The sequence below is a fragment of the Talpa europaea genome (assembly GCF_964194135.1).
Source record: "Talpa europaea genome assembly, chromosome: 8".
NCBI lineage: Eukaryota > Metazoa > Chordata > Mammalia > Eulipotyphla > Talpidae > Talpa > Talpa europaea.
The window spans coordinates 21,747,489-21,764,874 of NC_140075.1; the positions used below are offsets into that span (position 1 = coordinate 21,747,489).

General features: G+C 38.6%; 1 protein-coding gene across 2 annotated transcripts in view; it reads right to left on the reverse strand.

The window, feature by feature from the left end:
• Nucleotides 1–17,386, reverse strand: part of SCAPER (S-phase cyclin A associated protein in the ER) — a gene marked incomplete at both ends in the record, with an annotated part of 375,287 nt that overhangs the window by 127,685 nt on the left and 230,216 nt on the right. For both annotated transcript variants that reach the window (XM_084239451.1, XM_084239450.1), the window contains one exon: nt 14,410–14,525. In XM_084239451.1, the coding sequence (XP_084095577.1) occupies nt 14,410–14,525 (116 nt within the window). The remainder of the gene's footprint in view (nt 1–14,409; nt 14,526–17,386) is intronic.

Sequence of the window (17,386 nt, forward strand, 5' to 3'; positions counted from 1 at the left end):
AAGATTACAATAATACATTTAAAAATGTAGGATGAGCATCAAATTAATACACTGATTTTAAACTCCAGTTAAAAACACTATTTTTAATGCTAACATAAATCTGTTAATACATAAGTTATGATATGTTTTTAAGTTGGATCTGGTTATGTAATTTTAAATTCACAATTAAACATGCTGGCTCTGAGAAGACCCCAGGTGGTCTGCAGTGTTAAATAGCAGATTAAAGTTGACACAACTAATTTCTTTACTTTAATCTTATTAGTGGCACAACAGCTGTCAACTGTAACCATCTCTGTGTAGCCTTTTGAGATATAAACAAAATGCCTCAATACAGCAAGTGGCAAAGAGTATTTATCAATCACTATAGCTAATTATCTTGTGGAACATTTTTTCCCCCCTGTTTTGTCTTGTGGAGAGTTATTTACTTTTGGTAAACCCTGATCTAAAAATAGGTATCTAAAATTATATTAAAATAATCCTGTCTAGAAATAAGAAATTGTTTATTAACAATGGATTGTATTCTAAATTTCACCCACATTGGTAAATGCCACTTTACTAACATTTACTGAGGGCCTATGACGTAATGTACATGAGGTGACACATGGGTTCTGATCCTAGCATATCCACACATGTTACTCATGGGAAGTAGATCCTGTGATGAATTTATTTGGTATCTGCCACCTGATCAAATTCTGAAAAGGATTTTAAAGTAACATGGAAACATACTTCTTTTCTAGACATCACTGCTATATCTTCTCTGAACATTGTTTCCTACATGCAAATAGTAGTGTTAGTTCATCTTCCTAACTTCTATCAGTTTCTTTGTCCTTTGCCTGTTATGTGGGAAAATGATTCCACAACCATTTTCTGTGCCCACACCAATAAACTGCTACTAAAAAACTTCAACAAAAAAGCCAAAATCTATCAAAGAAACAGTACCTCTCACACCACAAGTAAAAAACTAAATAAGCAAAATAACAAAACCTCCACACCCAAGAAGTACAGGAATAATGACAGAAAGTTTTTATGAGAGCAATGAAATATTTTATTTTTTTAAAGATTTATTTATTTATTTGTTTGTTTGTTTATACAAGCACTGGGTACAGTCAGAAGCATGGAAGGGTGAGAGAATTCACCAGAGCCAGAGCAGGGAACAGAACAGGCAGAAGGACCGAGGTACATTGCTGAGTGGAGCAGCGGGTGGCAGGAGAGGTCTGGCGCAATGTGGGACCCTCCTCCAGTGGCCGGGGAGCAGCTGGGGATCGAACCAGCGCTGCAGAAGCCGTGGGCAGCTTCGCAACCCAGCGCTCAACCGCTGCGCCACCGGGGAGGCCCAATATTTTATTTTTTTAAAGCAGTGAAAATTAAATGTTCACAATTCAGAACCAATTAACACAGCCATTGTCCCTCTATAAAACCAACCATGTAAGAAATCCACCCAACACAGGCTCAGACTTTAAACTGAAGAGCATTTTCTCCTTAAACCTTCAATAATTTAACTTCTTGTTGTGTGATGTAAAGTAACTAATTGACAAGCCATATCTTCCCATTCATGATGGAGGTTTTTTGAAGACAAAAATCGTATGTCTCAGAACAGAGGAAATTTATCAAATACTTGCAGACTAATATATGGCTCTTTGATGAAACCAAGCAGGTAGTTAAGGTAAAGAAGAACAAATACTAGAATAGGATCTTATTTGCCAATCTGATGACTGAGGAAAAATCGTTCAGTCTTCTTAAGCCTTAATTTCTTCATTGACACAATCTGATCAACTGGTGAAGACATGCCAGAGACTCTACTAAATATAAGTACTATATTTATAAGACAGTTTTACCATTCTTGTATATTTGATAATGCCATGTGTTTTTGCAGGGGTGCAGAACAAGTCCTTTGCAAAGGCCTCTCTTGTTTAATTATCTTATACCCACAATACTAAACAAAGTGCTAAGTATATGCAGTAAGCAATGTGTGTTAAATGACTGAAGTCCATACCAGAATCTGCCCATCACTGACAAACCTCAGCCACCCTCCAGAGAGCATTTCCAACCATAGGTCTACCCACCAGTGCCTCAAGAACTAGCACACACCCCATCCTGGGCTGCACAGCATCTTACCCAACAACAACAACCCTCAGTTACCATTTGGGAGCAATCCCCACCCTGGGTAACTAGTGTAGGCCCCACTCGGGGCCACGAGGACCCTGACAACAGCAATAATCTCCAGTTGCCCCACTGGTGAGCACCTGGCTAAGCATGGCAGGCATAGAGACATGCCTAACAGACATGAAATACACACTGGTCAGGTACTGACAAAAGAAACTGGCAGACAGAATAACACAATGAATGGCCACAGAAGCCTGAAGGGGAATATAATACCATAGTAGGAGAACATAACCCAGACACTAACCACAAAGACATGAAAGATCTGTTCCTCCTATCAGATACAGAATTCAAGCTTGGATCACAAAGAAATTCAAAGAACTCAGAGAAGATGCAGGAAAGCAGATCAAGGATATACAAGAAAATTCACAAAAACAAATGAATGTCCCGAGAAACAACATCAATGAACAAAAGATCAAAAGTGATACACAAAGAAGGAAATAAAGGAATTGCAGGATGAAAAAAAGATTAAGAGAAGATGAAATATAATATAGGAAGCTATAGATATTTTAAAATTTCTTCTTTGATTTGCTCATTGACCCAGATGTCATTTTGTGTTGGTCAGTCAGTGGCCACGAACAAGCAAGACAGAAAAAGAAAAAGAGAAACAAAGAAAAAAGAAGGTATACTTCATGAACTATCCTACACCATGAGGAAGGGCAAAATAAGAATAATGGGTATCCCAAAAGGGGAAGAGAGACAAAAAGGAACAGAGAACAATTACATGCAAACACATTCAACCACCTAGGTGAAATGGAGAGACCCTTAGAATTATACAATCATCCAAGACTAAATAGGAAAGAAATAGAAACACTCCCAGAAAACTAAAGTCCAGGACTAGATGGCTTCACAAGTGAGTTCTACAAATCTTTCAAAGGCAAATAATACCTATCATGTTCAGACTCTTTCAATAAATTGAGAAATAAGAAATACTTTCAAGCACATTTTATGAGGCCAACATTACACTAATACCAAAACAAAACAAAAACAACACAAAAAAGTAAACTGCAGACCAATCTCCTTAGTGAACACAGATGCAAAAATCCTTAATAAAATTTTAACAAACTGAATCCAACAATGTGTTAAAAGGATTATGCATCATGATCATGTGAGATCATTACCAGGAACAAAGGATGGTTCAGCTACCAAAAATCAATTAATGGAATTCACAACACCAACAAAAAAGAAAATAAAAACCATATAGTCAATAGCAACAGATGCTAAGAAAGATTTTTATAAGATTCAACATCCCCTTGAAAAACTGGGCATAAATGGAACATAACTTAATAAAAGTAATAAATAACAAACCCACAGCTATATCACTTTCAATGTTGAAAAACTGAAAGCCTTTCCACTAAGATCTGATATAAGACAAGGATGTCTACTCTCACCACTACTATTTAACACAGTACCCTTGCTAGAGTAACTAGGCAAGCAAAAGCTATAAAAGGAATCCAAATCAGGAAAGAAGTAAAGCTATCGTTATTTGGAAAAAACGAATTAAAACAATAAACCAGTTCAGCAAAGTTAGGCACGCTACAAAATCAACACACAAAACTCAGTGCTTTCTTATATGCAAACAATGAGGGAAAAAAGTTAAGAAGCCATCCCTTTTACAACCTCACCAGATTAATAAACGAATAAACAAACAAACAAACAAACAAATGCCTGGGGAATAAGAAATTAGAAGACACAAAGAAATGGAAAGCTATTCTGTGGTCAGGGATCAGAAGAATCAACACTGTCAAAATGCCAATCTTACCAAAAGCAATTTACAGATTCAACACAATTCCAATGAAAATATCAATGGCATTCTTTTTTTTTTTTTTTAAAGACTTATTTATTTATACAAGCACTGGGTACAGTCAGAAGCGCGGGAGGGTGAGAGAATTCACCAGAGCCAGAGCGGAGAACAGAACAGGCAGACTGACGAAGGACACTGCTGAGGGGAGCAGCGGGATCGGCAGGAAAGGTCTGTTGCACCATGTGGGACCCTCGCTGGCAGCTGGGGATCGAACTGGCGCTGCAGAGGCTGCGGGCAGCTTCGCAGCCCAGTGCTCAACCGCTGCGCCACCAGGGGAGGCCCTCAATGGCATTCTTTAAAGAAATAAATATTACTGAAATTTAAATTGGACCACAAAAGACTATTTAGTGGTGGTATTACACTTTCAGGCTTCAAAGTGTACTATAAAGCCACAGTAATTAAAACAGCAAGATACTGGAACAAAAACAGACATACAGACTAACGAAATAAAATTAGAACCCAGAAATAAAACCACACATATAAGGACAGCTGATCTGTAACAAAGGTGATAAGAATATACATTGGAACAAGGAAAGCCTCTTCAATAAATGGTGTTGGAAAAACTGTAATGCCATATGTAAAAGAAGAAAACTAGACTGCTGTCTCACACCGTACACAGAAATCAACTCAAAATGGATAAAGGACTTAGCTATAAGATATGAAACCATAACATACATAGAAGAAAATACAGGCAAAACACCCCATGACATAAACTTCAGTTATATCTTTGTGGCTTCAGCAAGGCAAACAAAAAGAATATTAACAACTATGACAAGCTAAAAAGATTTTGCACAGTGAAAGAGAGAGCAACCGAAAGAGAGAGAGAGCATACTGGTGGCAGAAAACATTTGCACAGCATACATTTGACAGGGGACTTATACTGAAGATATCCAAAGAACTGATACAACTCAACAAAAAGAAAACAAACAATCTAATCAAAAAAGTAGGCACAAGAGCTAAATAGACACTCTCCCAAACAGATAAACAGATGGCCAGCAGACACATAAAAGTGTTCATCATCACTTATCAGGGAAATGCAAATCAAAACCACAATGAGATACCACCTCATACCAATAAGTATGGCTCACATTAAAAAACGAAACAAAACAAAAAACAAGTGCTGGTGAGTGTAGAGAAAAAGGAACCCTCTACATTGTTGGTGGGAATGCATGCTGGTTGAGCCTGTGTGGAAAGCAGTGTGGAGGTTCCTCAAAAGACTAAAAATGGATTTGCCATATGACCCAGAAATTCCATTCCATGAACACAAAAACACATTCCAGGAACACAAAGAACATGAAAACACTAATTCAATAGGAAACCTGCACTCCGATGTTAACTGCAGCACTATTTACAATAGGCAAGATACTGAAACATAAGGCCCCAGAACAGATGAGTAGCTAACGATGTGGTGTATATACACAATGGACTACTACTCAGCAATTAAAAAAAAAGATAAACTCATGCTATCTGCGGTAACACTGGATGGAACTGGAAAGGATTATGCTAAAAGAAATAAGCCAGAAGGAGCAAGGTGAATACTGGATAGTGTCATGTATATGTGGAATACAGTGAAACCAAACAAAGGGTCAGACAAAGACAAACTTTAAAACCAAACCCCTGAAAGGAGACTGTAGATCTGAGGCATTCAGGAGGGGAGGAGAAGACAGAGGGGAGTGAAAGAGAAGGTGGGAGAGGAAAGCACAATAGATTATGGGGGAGGGCTAGGGGTGCTTTGGTGGTGGGAGAGCTACAGTGACCGCATCTAAGGGGAGAAATGCCATACTTTCAAAATATTAACAAGGGTTAAGACAATGGTACTCATTAAGAAATTCATTAATTAAAAATAAAGGTGATCAAAGAGACACAACAACTTGAAAAACACAGAAAAGAAAAACACTCTAGTTCATAAGGTCTTAAGAGACAGGGTTCAGATCACACATCAGCAAAGCTGGTGTTAACTGTAATGTGCCCATTCTAAATCCCAGCTGAGCTGAATCCATCAGTGAATCACATTACCCTCTTTCAAATTCTATATACAGGTACTTTTGGCATGAGTTCTAGAACTAACCAGGTGGGAAAGTGACTATATTCATATTCACAGAAGTAAATTAATATATAAATGTATAAGTAAATTAATATATAAATATATTTATAGAAGTAAATTTTAGTCCAGAAAACACATATACTGAGGTATGTATTTGTATAATGTAATTTCTGCTCTATGGATCTTAAGAATCCAAGTCTGCGAAGATGATAAAAGAGATGACAAAGTTAGGAAAGTGTTCATAATTTTCAAAGAGTTTCAGAGTGTTTCATTAAAACTGCTGTTTTCCAATGTCAAGAACATCAAGGGATTTGGCCATGAGTTTTACATCAATTGTTAATGCATTGACACATCACCATAAAAATACATTTCTGTTTCTATAAAAGAAATTAAGAAATTTGGACTCACTTAACAGACATTAGCTTGATAACAATCTTTGCTGAATGAATAAATTTGAAAAAATAGGGGAGATGTGAATGCATAGTAACTCAATTGTCAGTGCAGAGAACTGTTTATATGAATTTTGATTTTCTTAAGGCAATAATAAATAGCTAGGGTTAATGAAAACAATCCTCTGATGTGGAGAAAAAGGAACTCTCCTGCACTGCTGGTGGGAGTGCAAACTGGTCCAACCACTATGGAGAGCTGTGTGGAGATTCCTCAACCTGCTAAAGATGGAGCTTCCATATGACCCAGCAATTCCACTCCTAGGTATTTACCCAAAGGACACAGAAACATTAATTCAAAAGGGCACTTGCACCCCTATGTTTATAGCAGCACTATTTACAATGGCTAAGCTATGGAAACAACCCAAATGCCCAAAGACAGATGACTGGATCAAGAAGATGTGGTACATAAACACAATGGAATATTACTCAGCAGTCAAAAAAAGATAAACTCATGCCATTTGCAGCAACATGGATGGAGCTGGAAGGGATCTTGCTCAGCGAAATAAACCAGAAAGAAAAATACCAGATGGTCTCACTCATAGCAGGAATCTAGAAAATCTAAATAAGGGACCAGGAAAAAGACTATAATAAAGTAAAAATCAAAATCAACAAGCAACTATAAACCAGAGACACATTGGCAGGGGGGTGGGGGGGAGGAAGAGGGAGCAGGATCAAAACAAGGAGGGGTGGGAATTTTATGGGGAGTATAACCAAGATGAAAATGCATACATTGTACAAAAAATGAAAAAAATTATGTAAAAAATATATATTAAAAAAAAAAGAAGAAAACAATCCTCTGGAGAAACCATTAGTGTAAAGGAAACAGCAAGCAATCTAGAGATTCAATACATTGTGAATAATGTCCCAGGAGCGATTTAACAATGACAGGTCAAGTTACAGATTCTGTTAAGTCAGTAAGTAACTATTGCTATTACTTGAGAGCTTTGCACATGGAAAGGACATGCCTGAGGACAGACTGGGCTAAGAAAAAGTCTTAAAACTGCTAATTTTATCAGAAAACATGGATCCATCCTTTACCAGTGCGGTTTTGGTAAAATAACTTAATCCCATCTATTAATAGAATGACAATTATGCATTTCTTTTTGGGGGAAAGAGAGGAGCAAGAGGCAATGCAAAGTCCTGAACTTTGTGTAAGGCACCTGAGGACGACATGCTGTGGGATAGATATTTAATAATATAGGGAGACTCAATGGCTTCCCTTAGAGGAACAAAACTAATTCCAAAAATATTTCCCCTGAAATGATATAACCCAAATGCTTTTCTTCCTTCTGTTAATAAGTGCTATAAAATGACTTCACTAACAAAGCCTCATTTGTCTTTTCCACATGATGGACCTTCTTCCTACAGTTGAAATGGCACTGTGAAATGTAATAATAAAGACCTAGTTTTTAAAAAAGCATCATCTTGACCTTCAGGATTAGTTTCAGAGCTGCATATTGCTGCTAGGGCTTTTTGAGAGTGGGCTTGGAAGGAGAACTATTTTGTAATCTTCTTACCTTTTAAACGTCTTAACCTCATATTCAAAATAGGCAATTTCAGAAAATAATTGGCAAAATGATTAAGTGCCACATGAACAAACTTGTTATTACCATGTTTAATGATGGTCCGTTATGATCAAGTCTGAGACAGCAGAGTCTAAGGAAACACACATTTCTGTTGTTTGTAAATATAAGACGATGTACTGGGATTCGACTAAGTTCTAATTCTAAAATTAATGACAAGATAAGCATTTTTAAAGCCAAGGGCCACTAAGAAAGAGTGATAAAGAACATGAGTAGCACTGCTATTTGTTTTTATAGGAATGTTTATAGTTCTTGAACAATACATACATTTTCCTACCTTTGATTCCGAAGATAAGAATGCACTTTTACTTTTAAGTGTGTTTACCTTAGATCCTGGGACAGCAAGTTTAATGCACATAATTTTCTACACAGATTTTCCAAGCTAGGGTTAGAAGAAGAAAGTAAAGTTCAGCCAGTCCCAGCTTGTACCCTTGAGAACTGAACTTGTAGAGTGTGCATTTTCTCTTTATTTCTACTCTACGCTGTGGGCACTTAAATTCATTCTTTTCTTGATATGAAAGAATTCAGAAAAACAACTCTGAGGTCACATGAAAGGCTTCACAGCACATTTTCAACTTTGTGTAAGTTTAAAAAAATTTATATTTACAGGTATTTGTGTTTAAAGGTATCATGCTCTTTTGTTTGGAGGGGACAGAAATTCATTCAAAATATTTCAAGTAAAAAAATCCATCTATTGTAAGACTACCAGGAACTTCCATGTATATTCAGGAGAAAATGAACTACCAGGCCTCAGGAGGGTGGGAAAAATGCCCACCAGGTGACCTGTACTGCTCTCATTTCTAGCCCCATCTCACTCGCTCATGAGGCAGTTCTGGTCTCCTTTTTTTCCCAAATGGCTTTTGTTAGGACTGCTAAACTCAACAGTAAACCCAGCCCTGCAATGGCCATCCCAGAAGTTACTCTACATGATTTTTCAATTCAAATACCGAAGAAAAGATAAGATGGGGTTTTACAACTTTTTAAATGCCTATTCATGATTAAGAAACCTGAATGACCCAGGCTATGTAACAGGGGGGTCCCCCCAGGTAAAGGGGAGATGCCAGGTTCCCTGCCCCACCCAGGGAGGGTGCAGCTGGAGGGTGGAGAAAAGCTGGAGAGGAGACTGACACTAATTGTATTAAAATTCTTTTCCATTAAAGATCTTGTGCACTAGAGTATGTTTTGTCTTGATGCAGCAGATGGCAGAATCCATTTAGAGGGGAGGTTTGGATTCTGGGGTGCCCCTCATTCTGCCCTGTAGCAGTTAGTTTAACTTTTTGGGCTAGATTTTAAGTTCCAGCTGGCTAGTGGAGGGACAGATACCTCAAGTCAAAGGTCTATTCTTGGATTAATCAGGGGCTGGCCATTGAGGGAGCATCACATGGATATAAAAGAACACGGGTGCGATGTCTAAACGTGCAGTGTTCATCACAACCAGAAGAAAAGGACACCAACAGCAGTGAGGCTAAGATGAATATAAAGTAAAGTAAGTCAAGAAGGGAGATGAAAGGGTAATGGCTCAGATGTGACTGTGTCTAAGCCCACAGAAACCACTATTTGATACAGCGTTCCCTATTCTTATGTCCATCTATGAGAGAAAGAACTCACTTATGCAGTCAAACAATACTTACTAAGATGCTGTATGATTTACAAGTAATGAATCTGGGTTTCTTATCCCAAGAAATTAAAATCTATTTAGGGAGATGATAGCACAACAAACTGAGTACCAGATAATACAGTCATTAATAAAGTGTTGAAAGACCTATTCTCCAACCTGACATTTTCCCTCCAATGATTTAGATGAAGATACATTATGTTCTAAAGATCAACTTTAATGTTGGCACAAAGTTAAAGAAGCTAAATTGCAGGCCAAATCAGGATCCAAAAAAGGATCTTGACAGGCAGGGTTAAAATTTACCAGGATGAAGTTTGGACTTAAGGTAAAAGAAGCAAATGTCCAAGTAAAATTAATAGAGCATACCTTCTTAGAAGCCAAATAACAAAGACTTAGGGCTTTAAAGCTCAGCAATTAAGTACTGTGATGCAGAGTCAAAACAATAACAATTACAACAAAAATCACTGATATTAAATAAGTGTTTGCTTTGCAGTAGGCACTTAATAAACATATGTACTTTCAATTCTCCCAACAGCCAATAATTAGCCCCACCCAGTTTGGTAGTGTTAACCACTTTACTGAAGCTCTGTTATACAGTGATTTGGCTGAAGGTGAAAAGCAGAGATTTAAGTTCAGATCTGACTGCAGAGTCTGTATATTTTTCCACAATACCAAGCTGTCTGCTTTGCTTCATGTTGATGAAACTATTTCTCTGGAAAAAATTGTGTCCAGAGGGACACTGTAAGGAGATAAGCAAGACTGAGAGAGAAAAAATAGGGCCAGTTAGTTCTCCAACAGAACAACCTAGAGTGACCTGGTGCATTAACAATTTGGCCCTGTTGTTGCCCATGAGTGTTTGTCAAGAACAGAGAAGACCGAATAAGTAAAGGCAAGCAGGACAAGATCGGTGCAGTGGTCATTTTTAATAGGTCCAAAGATTCACTGGCTTCTTTGTGCTGCTGAAGAGCGTGTGGGATGTGGAATACCAGCAAGTGGTAGTTTTCAATTTTATTATCACTGCCCCTATGTAAATATACTATAAAAACACAACAAAGTTTTGGCCACAGCTCCTAATCACAACAGACCCATTTTCTTATTTACATAATATAGGGAATTCTTTATGCTCAAAGAAAATGACAAACCACCATTCACTTCAAATATTAAAAACTATGTTAAATAATTATTATCAGCATAAGTTGAAAAGAAGGAAAGACTACGTCATCCATTCTTTCGGGCTTGCATTCGGTAGTGAGTCAGGAGGTGGGGCAACATGCGCCATCCAAAGGCAGATACATGTGGCTTGAAAGAGGCTTGCTTCAAGTCAACCTTTCTTAGCACAGAAGACAGCTCTGGTGGAGCACATTTGTTAAGAAGTTTGGTTTTGGAATAGCATGCACCTAAGTCCTCACATGATAATTTGGAAAGGATTCAAGCAGGTTTTTTTTTTTTAAAGATTTATTTATTTATGCATACAAGAAATGGGGTGTAAGTCAGAGATAAGGGGGTGAGAGGATTCACCACAGAGAGTGGAAAACAGAACAGACAGATAGACTGAAATACACTGCTGAGGGGAACAGCGGGCGAGATGGAAGAGGTCTGCTGTGTCATGTGGGTTAGATCCCTGGCAGGCCAGGGATCAAACTCACGATGCAGCGGCTGGCGATAGCTTGATAGCGCTGTCTTTAACCTCTGCGCCACCGGGGAGGCACAGATTCAAGCAGATTTACTGACTTTCCCTGATTCTCACAAAAGCAAAATCACCCACTACAGCTTCAAGACAGTTTCAAAAATTTAAATTTTCAGAAACATTTATAATTCTTAATTTCACATTTAAAAATTTCTGCTGGAACAAAAATTCACTCACAGAAAGATACCTAGGAATAATTAATTATAGTGTATATTAATGAATTAATTAAGGCATCCTTCAAGTGGAAAAGGAGAGGGGCAGAGTGGTAAGAAAAGAGGACCAAGGAGCTTAGGGTCACAGGGGCGATGAAATATCAGCTCGTAGTCACAGGTAATCTACACAGTAACTGTAGATGATCTACAAGGTCACTTATTAGAAATTGGCCAAAATGCCAGAAAATCTCTGCTTATCACTGAAAAAATTAATTAATGCAGGAGAAAAAAACTCAGTTCCTGAGGTAGAGTCATGAAATGCCACGGGGGAAGGGAACAGCGTGCTAACACAGGAGCCCTTGAGGGATGAGAGGAGGGCCTGGGCCTGCAGAGAGCCAATGAAACACACAGGGTCAGGGATATACTTCCAGGAACTCAGGAAGCATGCCATGGAGGGGGTGTGCCAGGGGCCTGGGGGAGTGTGTGCAGGGATTAGGGAATGCTCAAGGCCAGGGCAGGAGTCCATGCAGGAGTGCAATTAGAAAAATCTGAGGAAAAAACCATCTGAATTTAGTCGCTGACTCATGACTACCAGTGTGCTCTACGTGTATATCTTAGTCTGAAATAGCGGTAGAGCTCCTCTTGTCCTTCTCTTTGTGAGCAGCAGAACATTTTCATAACTCATCCCGCAGCACTGAGAAGCAGGGTTAGCTTAGAAATCAGAGTCACGATCTTGAGCTGAGTCAGTGCCAGAAGCCCACCATCCTGCGTGCTGGCTTTCTTAGTCAGTGGGGCCTGATAAAAACACACATCTGCTGTCATACGGTCAGATGAGGGAACAAACTGTAATCCTGGCACCGTGGCTGGCTCGTGGGCATCAGAGGAGCACTGGTCTGGTCTTCAGGGCTTCCAAAGTGAGTGTGCAAATCTTGCTTAGGCTTTTTATGTTTTTATTTTTATTTATTTATTATTTATTTTTTTTAAAGATTTATTTATTTATGCATACAAGAGCTGGGTGGGGTGTAGACCAGAGGTGCGGGAGGGTGAGACGATTCACCAGAGACAGAGTGGGGAGCAGAACAGGCAGATTGGCTGAAACACACTGCTGAGGGGAGCAGCGGGCGAGACAGGAGCGGTCTGCCGCACCATGTGAGACCCTCGCTGGCCAGCGGGATCAAATCGGAGCTGCAGAGGCTGTGGACATCTTCACAGTGCAGCGCTCAACTGCCTGAGCCCCCAGGGGAGGTCCTTTTTTTTTTTTTTAGAAACTGTGGTAACCTCTTCCCCAAATGAGAGGCACAGATACCCCTCAGAAGCACCAGAACAAGTTCTTTACCACGATATTACAAGCAGCTTCTGGGAGACAGGTATTCAATCTAGGTTACCAGCCAAGGAAGGTAGAGTCATGCATTTTGAGACTACCAGAAAACAAGCAAAACAACAAAAACAAACAAAAAAACTATAGGTCCATTTAAGATGAATGGCATGAATTAGGAACAGTTACCAAAGCACTGCTCCCCCAAATCAAATGGCATTTCCTTTCTTATCTCAAATATCTGTTTTATTCTTTCCTTCCTCCCTCCCTCCCTGTCAATGAACTTACACGGAGTGACGACAAGATGCCAAAGCCATACACTGCCAGTGAAGTCCATTTTGATCAGGAATACCAACTGTCTCGGGGTAGAAAACCCCTGTGTGTGTTGGAACTGCCCGACAGCGAGTTCTGGGCTACAAAGAGACATCCTGACTTGAAGGATAGCTGTACTTTCTGCCTTTAGGATCTACCTTGTCAGAAGAGCAGAGGAACGCAAACTCATTTCAGAGCTGCACTTGAAATGTCTCAAGTCCAAGGCAAGCAGATAACCAGACTACTACTTTACAAACTGTCACCTAACATTTAACATAACACTTTGAGGTTAACAAAACTCTCACATACATTACTTCAACTGATCTCCACGGCAGCAATGCCTGGTGAATATGAGTATGATTATTGCTGTTTAACAAATGAAACAGACGAAATGAAATTAAGGCACTTGCCCAAAATTTCCCAGCTAGTAACTGGCAGGGGTAAAACTGAATCCATACTAGCCTAACTCTGAAACTGCTGGTATTTCCATTTTACTAAAATATCTCTCAGGGAAAAAGAAAACATATTCTTGGAATTTGTTTTTCTGTTGAATCCAATGAAGAACTTTTGTTGGGGTAATTAAACATTTAAAAGCTTTCTGAGTGATAAAAACAGACTTTTATCAAAATCTCTCATTTAAACTGTAAATATGAGTTTCTATAAAGTATCTAGAAGTTGTGCAAGTTACACATGGACAGGAATACAATAGTTCTGAAATAACACTGCCTGCTACTACCTTCCAGGTGGTCGAGGAAAGCAGATCTTAGGTCTAATGGCTCTGCAGGATCCTATGACAAAGAGCAATTTGTAGTAAAGACCGAAAATGCAATTCAGTTCCCAGTTTTTTGGCTGGGGCCCTGGACTGGGGCAGTCCTGGCCTCAGACTGCGCTTCCTGGATTCAGGGGCATCCAGTTTCATAGCTCAGGCCTCTGCTCATGTGCTTATTCACCTCTTTTCTATACGCAACACACAAAGTGAGCTTCCCCTCACTTCCATGCATTCCTGCTCATTTTCTGTAAACTGTTAGAACTGCCCAGGAATTTATCAGTTCTCCTTGATTTAGGATTAGAGAGACCAAAGAGATTTTCTCTATAAGGCTTTTAGGCTCAATCTGAGTTGTGTAAGCGACATCCAGCACCTCTGTTTTTCTCCCCAATGAGGAGCATAAGCGTTTGCTATTTAAGCCTGAATACACATAAAAATTTTTGTGGACCCCCATATGGAAACCATAGGGCAGAAATGATTCACAAATGAAATGTGAAAGACAGATGAAAAAACTATACTTACTTAGGAGGAATCCGTGAACCTGTGCTCACATTTGCGGTTGGGACCACAACTTGAAGAATGTGTTCAAGGGCTGTTAATCCACCAGCAACTTGAAATGCAATCTGATCTGCCACATTCTAGACAGAAATAAAAATATAAATTAGCCCAATTTCGCAGGCATGAAATTATAGCCAAATGAAAAATTTAGTTGTACTCTGAAACATTCTATTGGTTGAATTATTCTACAAATATTTACTGAATACTTAGTGCTAGGAATTGTAGGTCAAAAGTGGTGTGCAGAGAATACACGACTGCTGTCCCCTGTGAAGCTACATTTTAGTGGATGAGACCAAAATTAAGCAATTACAAATAAAATAATTTTAATTGTGATAAGTATTTTGAAGTAAATAGAAAGCTGTACTGAGAATAAAGGGGAAACCGACTCTACACTGGGGAAAGGGTCAGCAAAGGCTTCTCTGAGAATGTGGAAGTGTTAAGACGGGTAAAAGGGGAAGGGATGATGTGGTCCAAGCAGAGGAAAAGAGAATTTTATACAGAACTCTTCAGCATTATTATAAAAACAACCAGATTATTTTATAATTAACATTACCACCTATAAGACAAATTGACTTCTACAGTGTTTCCTCTCCCAGAACATTTTTCTTCAGTAATACAAAATAATCTAATATTTTTAATCACATTTAATTAATACTCTTTTTTAAATTACTTCAGCTCTTTTAGGAAAATATTAAGCAGCCACTATAATACACACACACACGTATATAATATATAGTAGCCACTATAATAATCAATAATAATCAAATGACTATGATTATATCTATACAAATACGATGTCTGAGTTGAATATGATTTTGGAGGGAAGGAACTTCTCCAAGTTCTTTGTCTTCCTTTGGCAGGGGGAGAGGAAGCATAAAGTGTATTAGTTTTTAAGATGAAGATACCTTCATCTTCATGTAAAAATTGAATTGAATTGAAACCTGCTCTGGGTTGACTTTACAACTCCCACCCACAATTCTTATACTTAAGTCTCAACCCTTAGTACCTCAGAATGTAACTGTCTTTAATAAAAGAAAACATACACACATACACAAACAAAAAACAGTAATAATAAATAAAAAAACCAAATTAGCAGGCAACTATAAATCAGAGACATTCTGCAAGGGTAGAGGAATCAAAACGGGGGCAGAAGAGCACAAGTGACTATGGTGATAGTTTACGGGTGAACTGGTGGTGGGAATTTTGTGGGGAATATATCTGAAAGGAGAAAGCATACAAGCATAAATGAACAATGATATAAAACTACGCATATATGTATATATGTATATTGTGTGTGTGTATGTGTATGTATGTATGTATGTATATGTCATTAAGTTAAAACAAGGCTTGTTAAGGGGGCCCTAATCCAGCATGTCTGGTGTCCACATTAGAAGAGGAAGAGATGCCAGGGGTCATATGCATAAAGGAAAGGTGCGGGAGGACACAGCAAGAAGGCTGCAGAAACCAAGGACAGAAGCCGCAGGCAGAACTAAACCCGTTAACACCTTAATCTTGGATGTCCAACCTCCAAAATACGAGAAAATAAATTTATGTCATTTAAGCTACCCAGTCTATGGCTTTTTTTTTTAATTTCACTCCATTGCAGACCAATATTTTTGTAAAATGTAACACAAACAAAAGACTGAAACATTAAAAATAAAGAAGTACTAAGTAGGAGACCACATTTAAATATATGCAAGAAACATAAAATTACTGTTAATTTGCTAAAATCTACTCTTGCTTTGTGCAGTTCCCTCCCATGTTCTTGTGACAGTGGCGCTGGCTCATGGACTACAATTTTGAGGAGTCCTGCTCTGAACGCCTGCAGTGCAATAAGGATGATATTTTCCAGAGTAAGCATGATCACGTCACTCCTTGTTAATGCACTTGAACGTCTTCTTCCTCACTGTCTATAGAATAAAGTAAGGCCCACACTGCTTAGCATAACTCTTCAGATATGCTCCGTCTCTAACAGCCTCCTTCCTGCCTTCTCTCTCATCCCAATCTCCCACGTGGCCCAATGCTCCTGTAAACTCTGTGCTTCTGCATACACTGTTTCTCCCCAGAAGAGATGATCCTCAAGCTTTTCAACTTTGTATTCCCACTAAGCTGAGCTGTTTGAGGTTGGGGACCTCGTCTGTTCCATCGCCACCTTCCCAACACTTAAGCGGCGGGGACTGCACTCAGTAAATGCTGTGTCAGTGGTGGCTGGATGACAGTTTTGGGAAAGAAAGCTGATACTTTCATATGATCTTACTTGTGAAAACACAGTCAATAATTTCTCTGGAATGATCCCAGGATAACATCTTTCATTCCTGTGTTTGTGCATGCCTTATAGCATGGTTTTTCACTAGAATTGAATTTCATGATCAAAGAAAGAAGTTTCGTTTTTCAAGATTGAGGGACATGTTCACCTTGAGTCTCCCTAATAACGAAAAGAAAGGAACTTAAAGTCTTTACTTGTGCTCCATTTCAATATAAAGTCTTCACATATGGATGTCTCTCAACTCAGAACAAAGTACATCATGCTTCAAACTGAGCAGATGCACAGATTGATGCAATCTGTCTATAGAAAATGAGAAAGAACTAGGTCAGCGCTGTGGAAGTCGAGGGGAGAAGGACTGAGTAAAAGCAGACCAGTTTAATGTATACATGTACGCCTTAAAAACAAAACTCAAAGCCTTTTATGCGGTGCCAACAACATGGATGTGACCTCTTGAAAAACGTTAGACATAGGCGCTAATAGACATTAAGCAGGAAAAATAAGCTAATTTCAGGATGATAAAGGCCATTCAAAGCCAAATTTTCACTAATGTATTATTGAAACTGAAGTTTTAATTTATCACTTGCAGTTTTTCAAGGAAATAAAGCCAAAAACAAAACCAACAGTAAAATTAAAAAAAAAAAAAAACCAACTTATAAATCTCCCATGGAGTCAAGA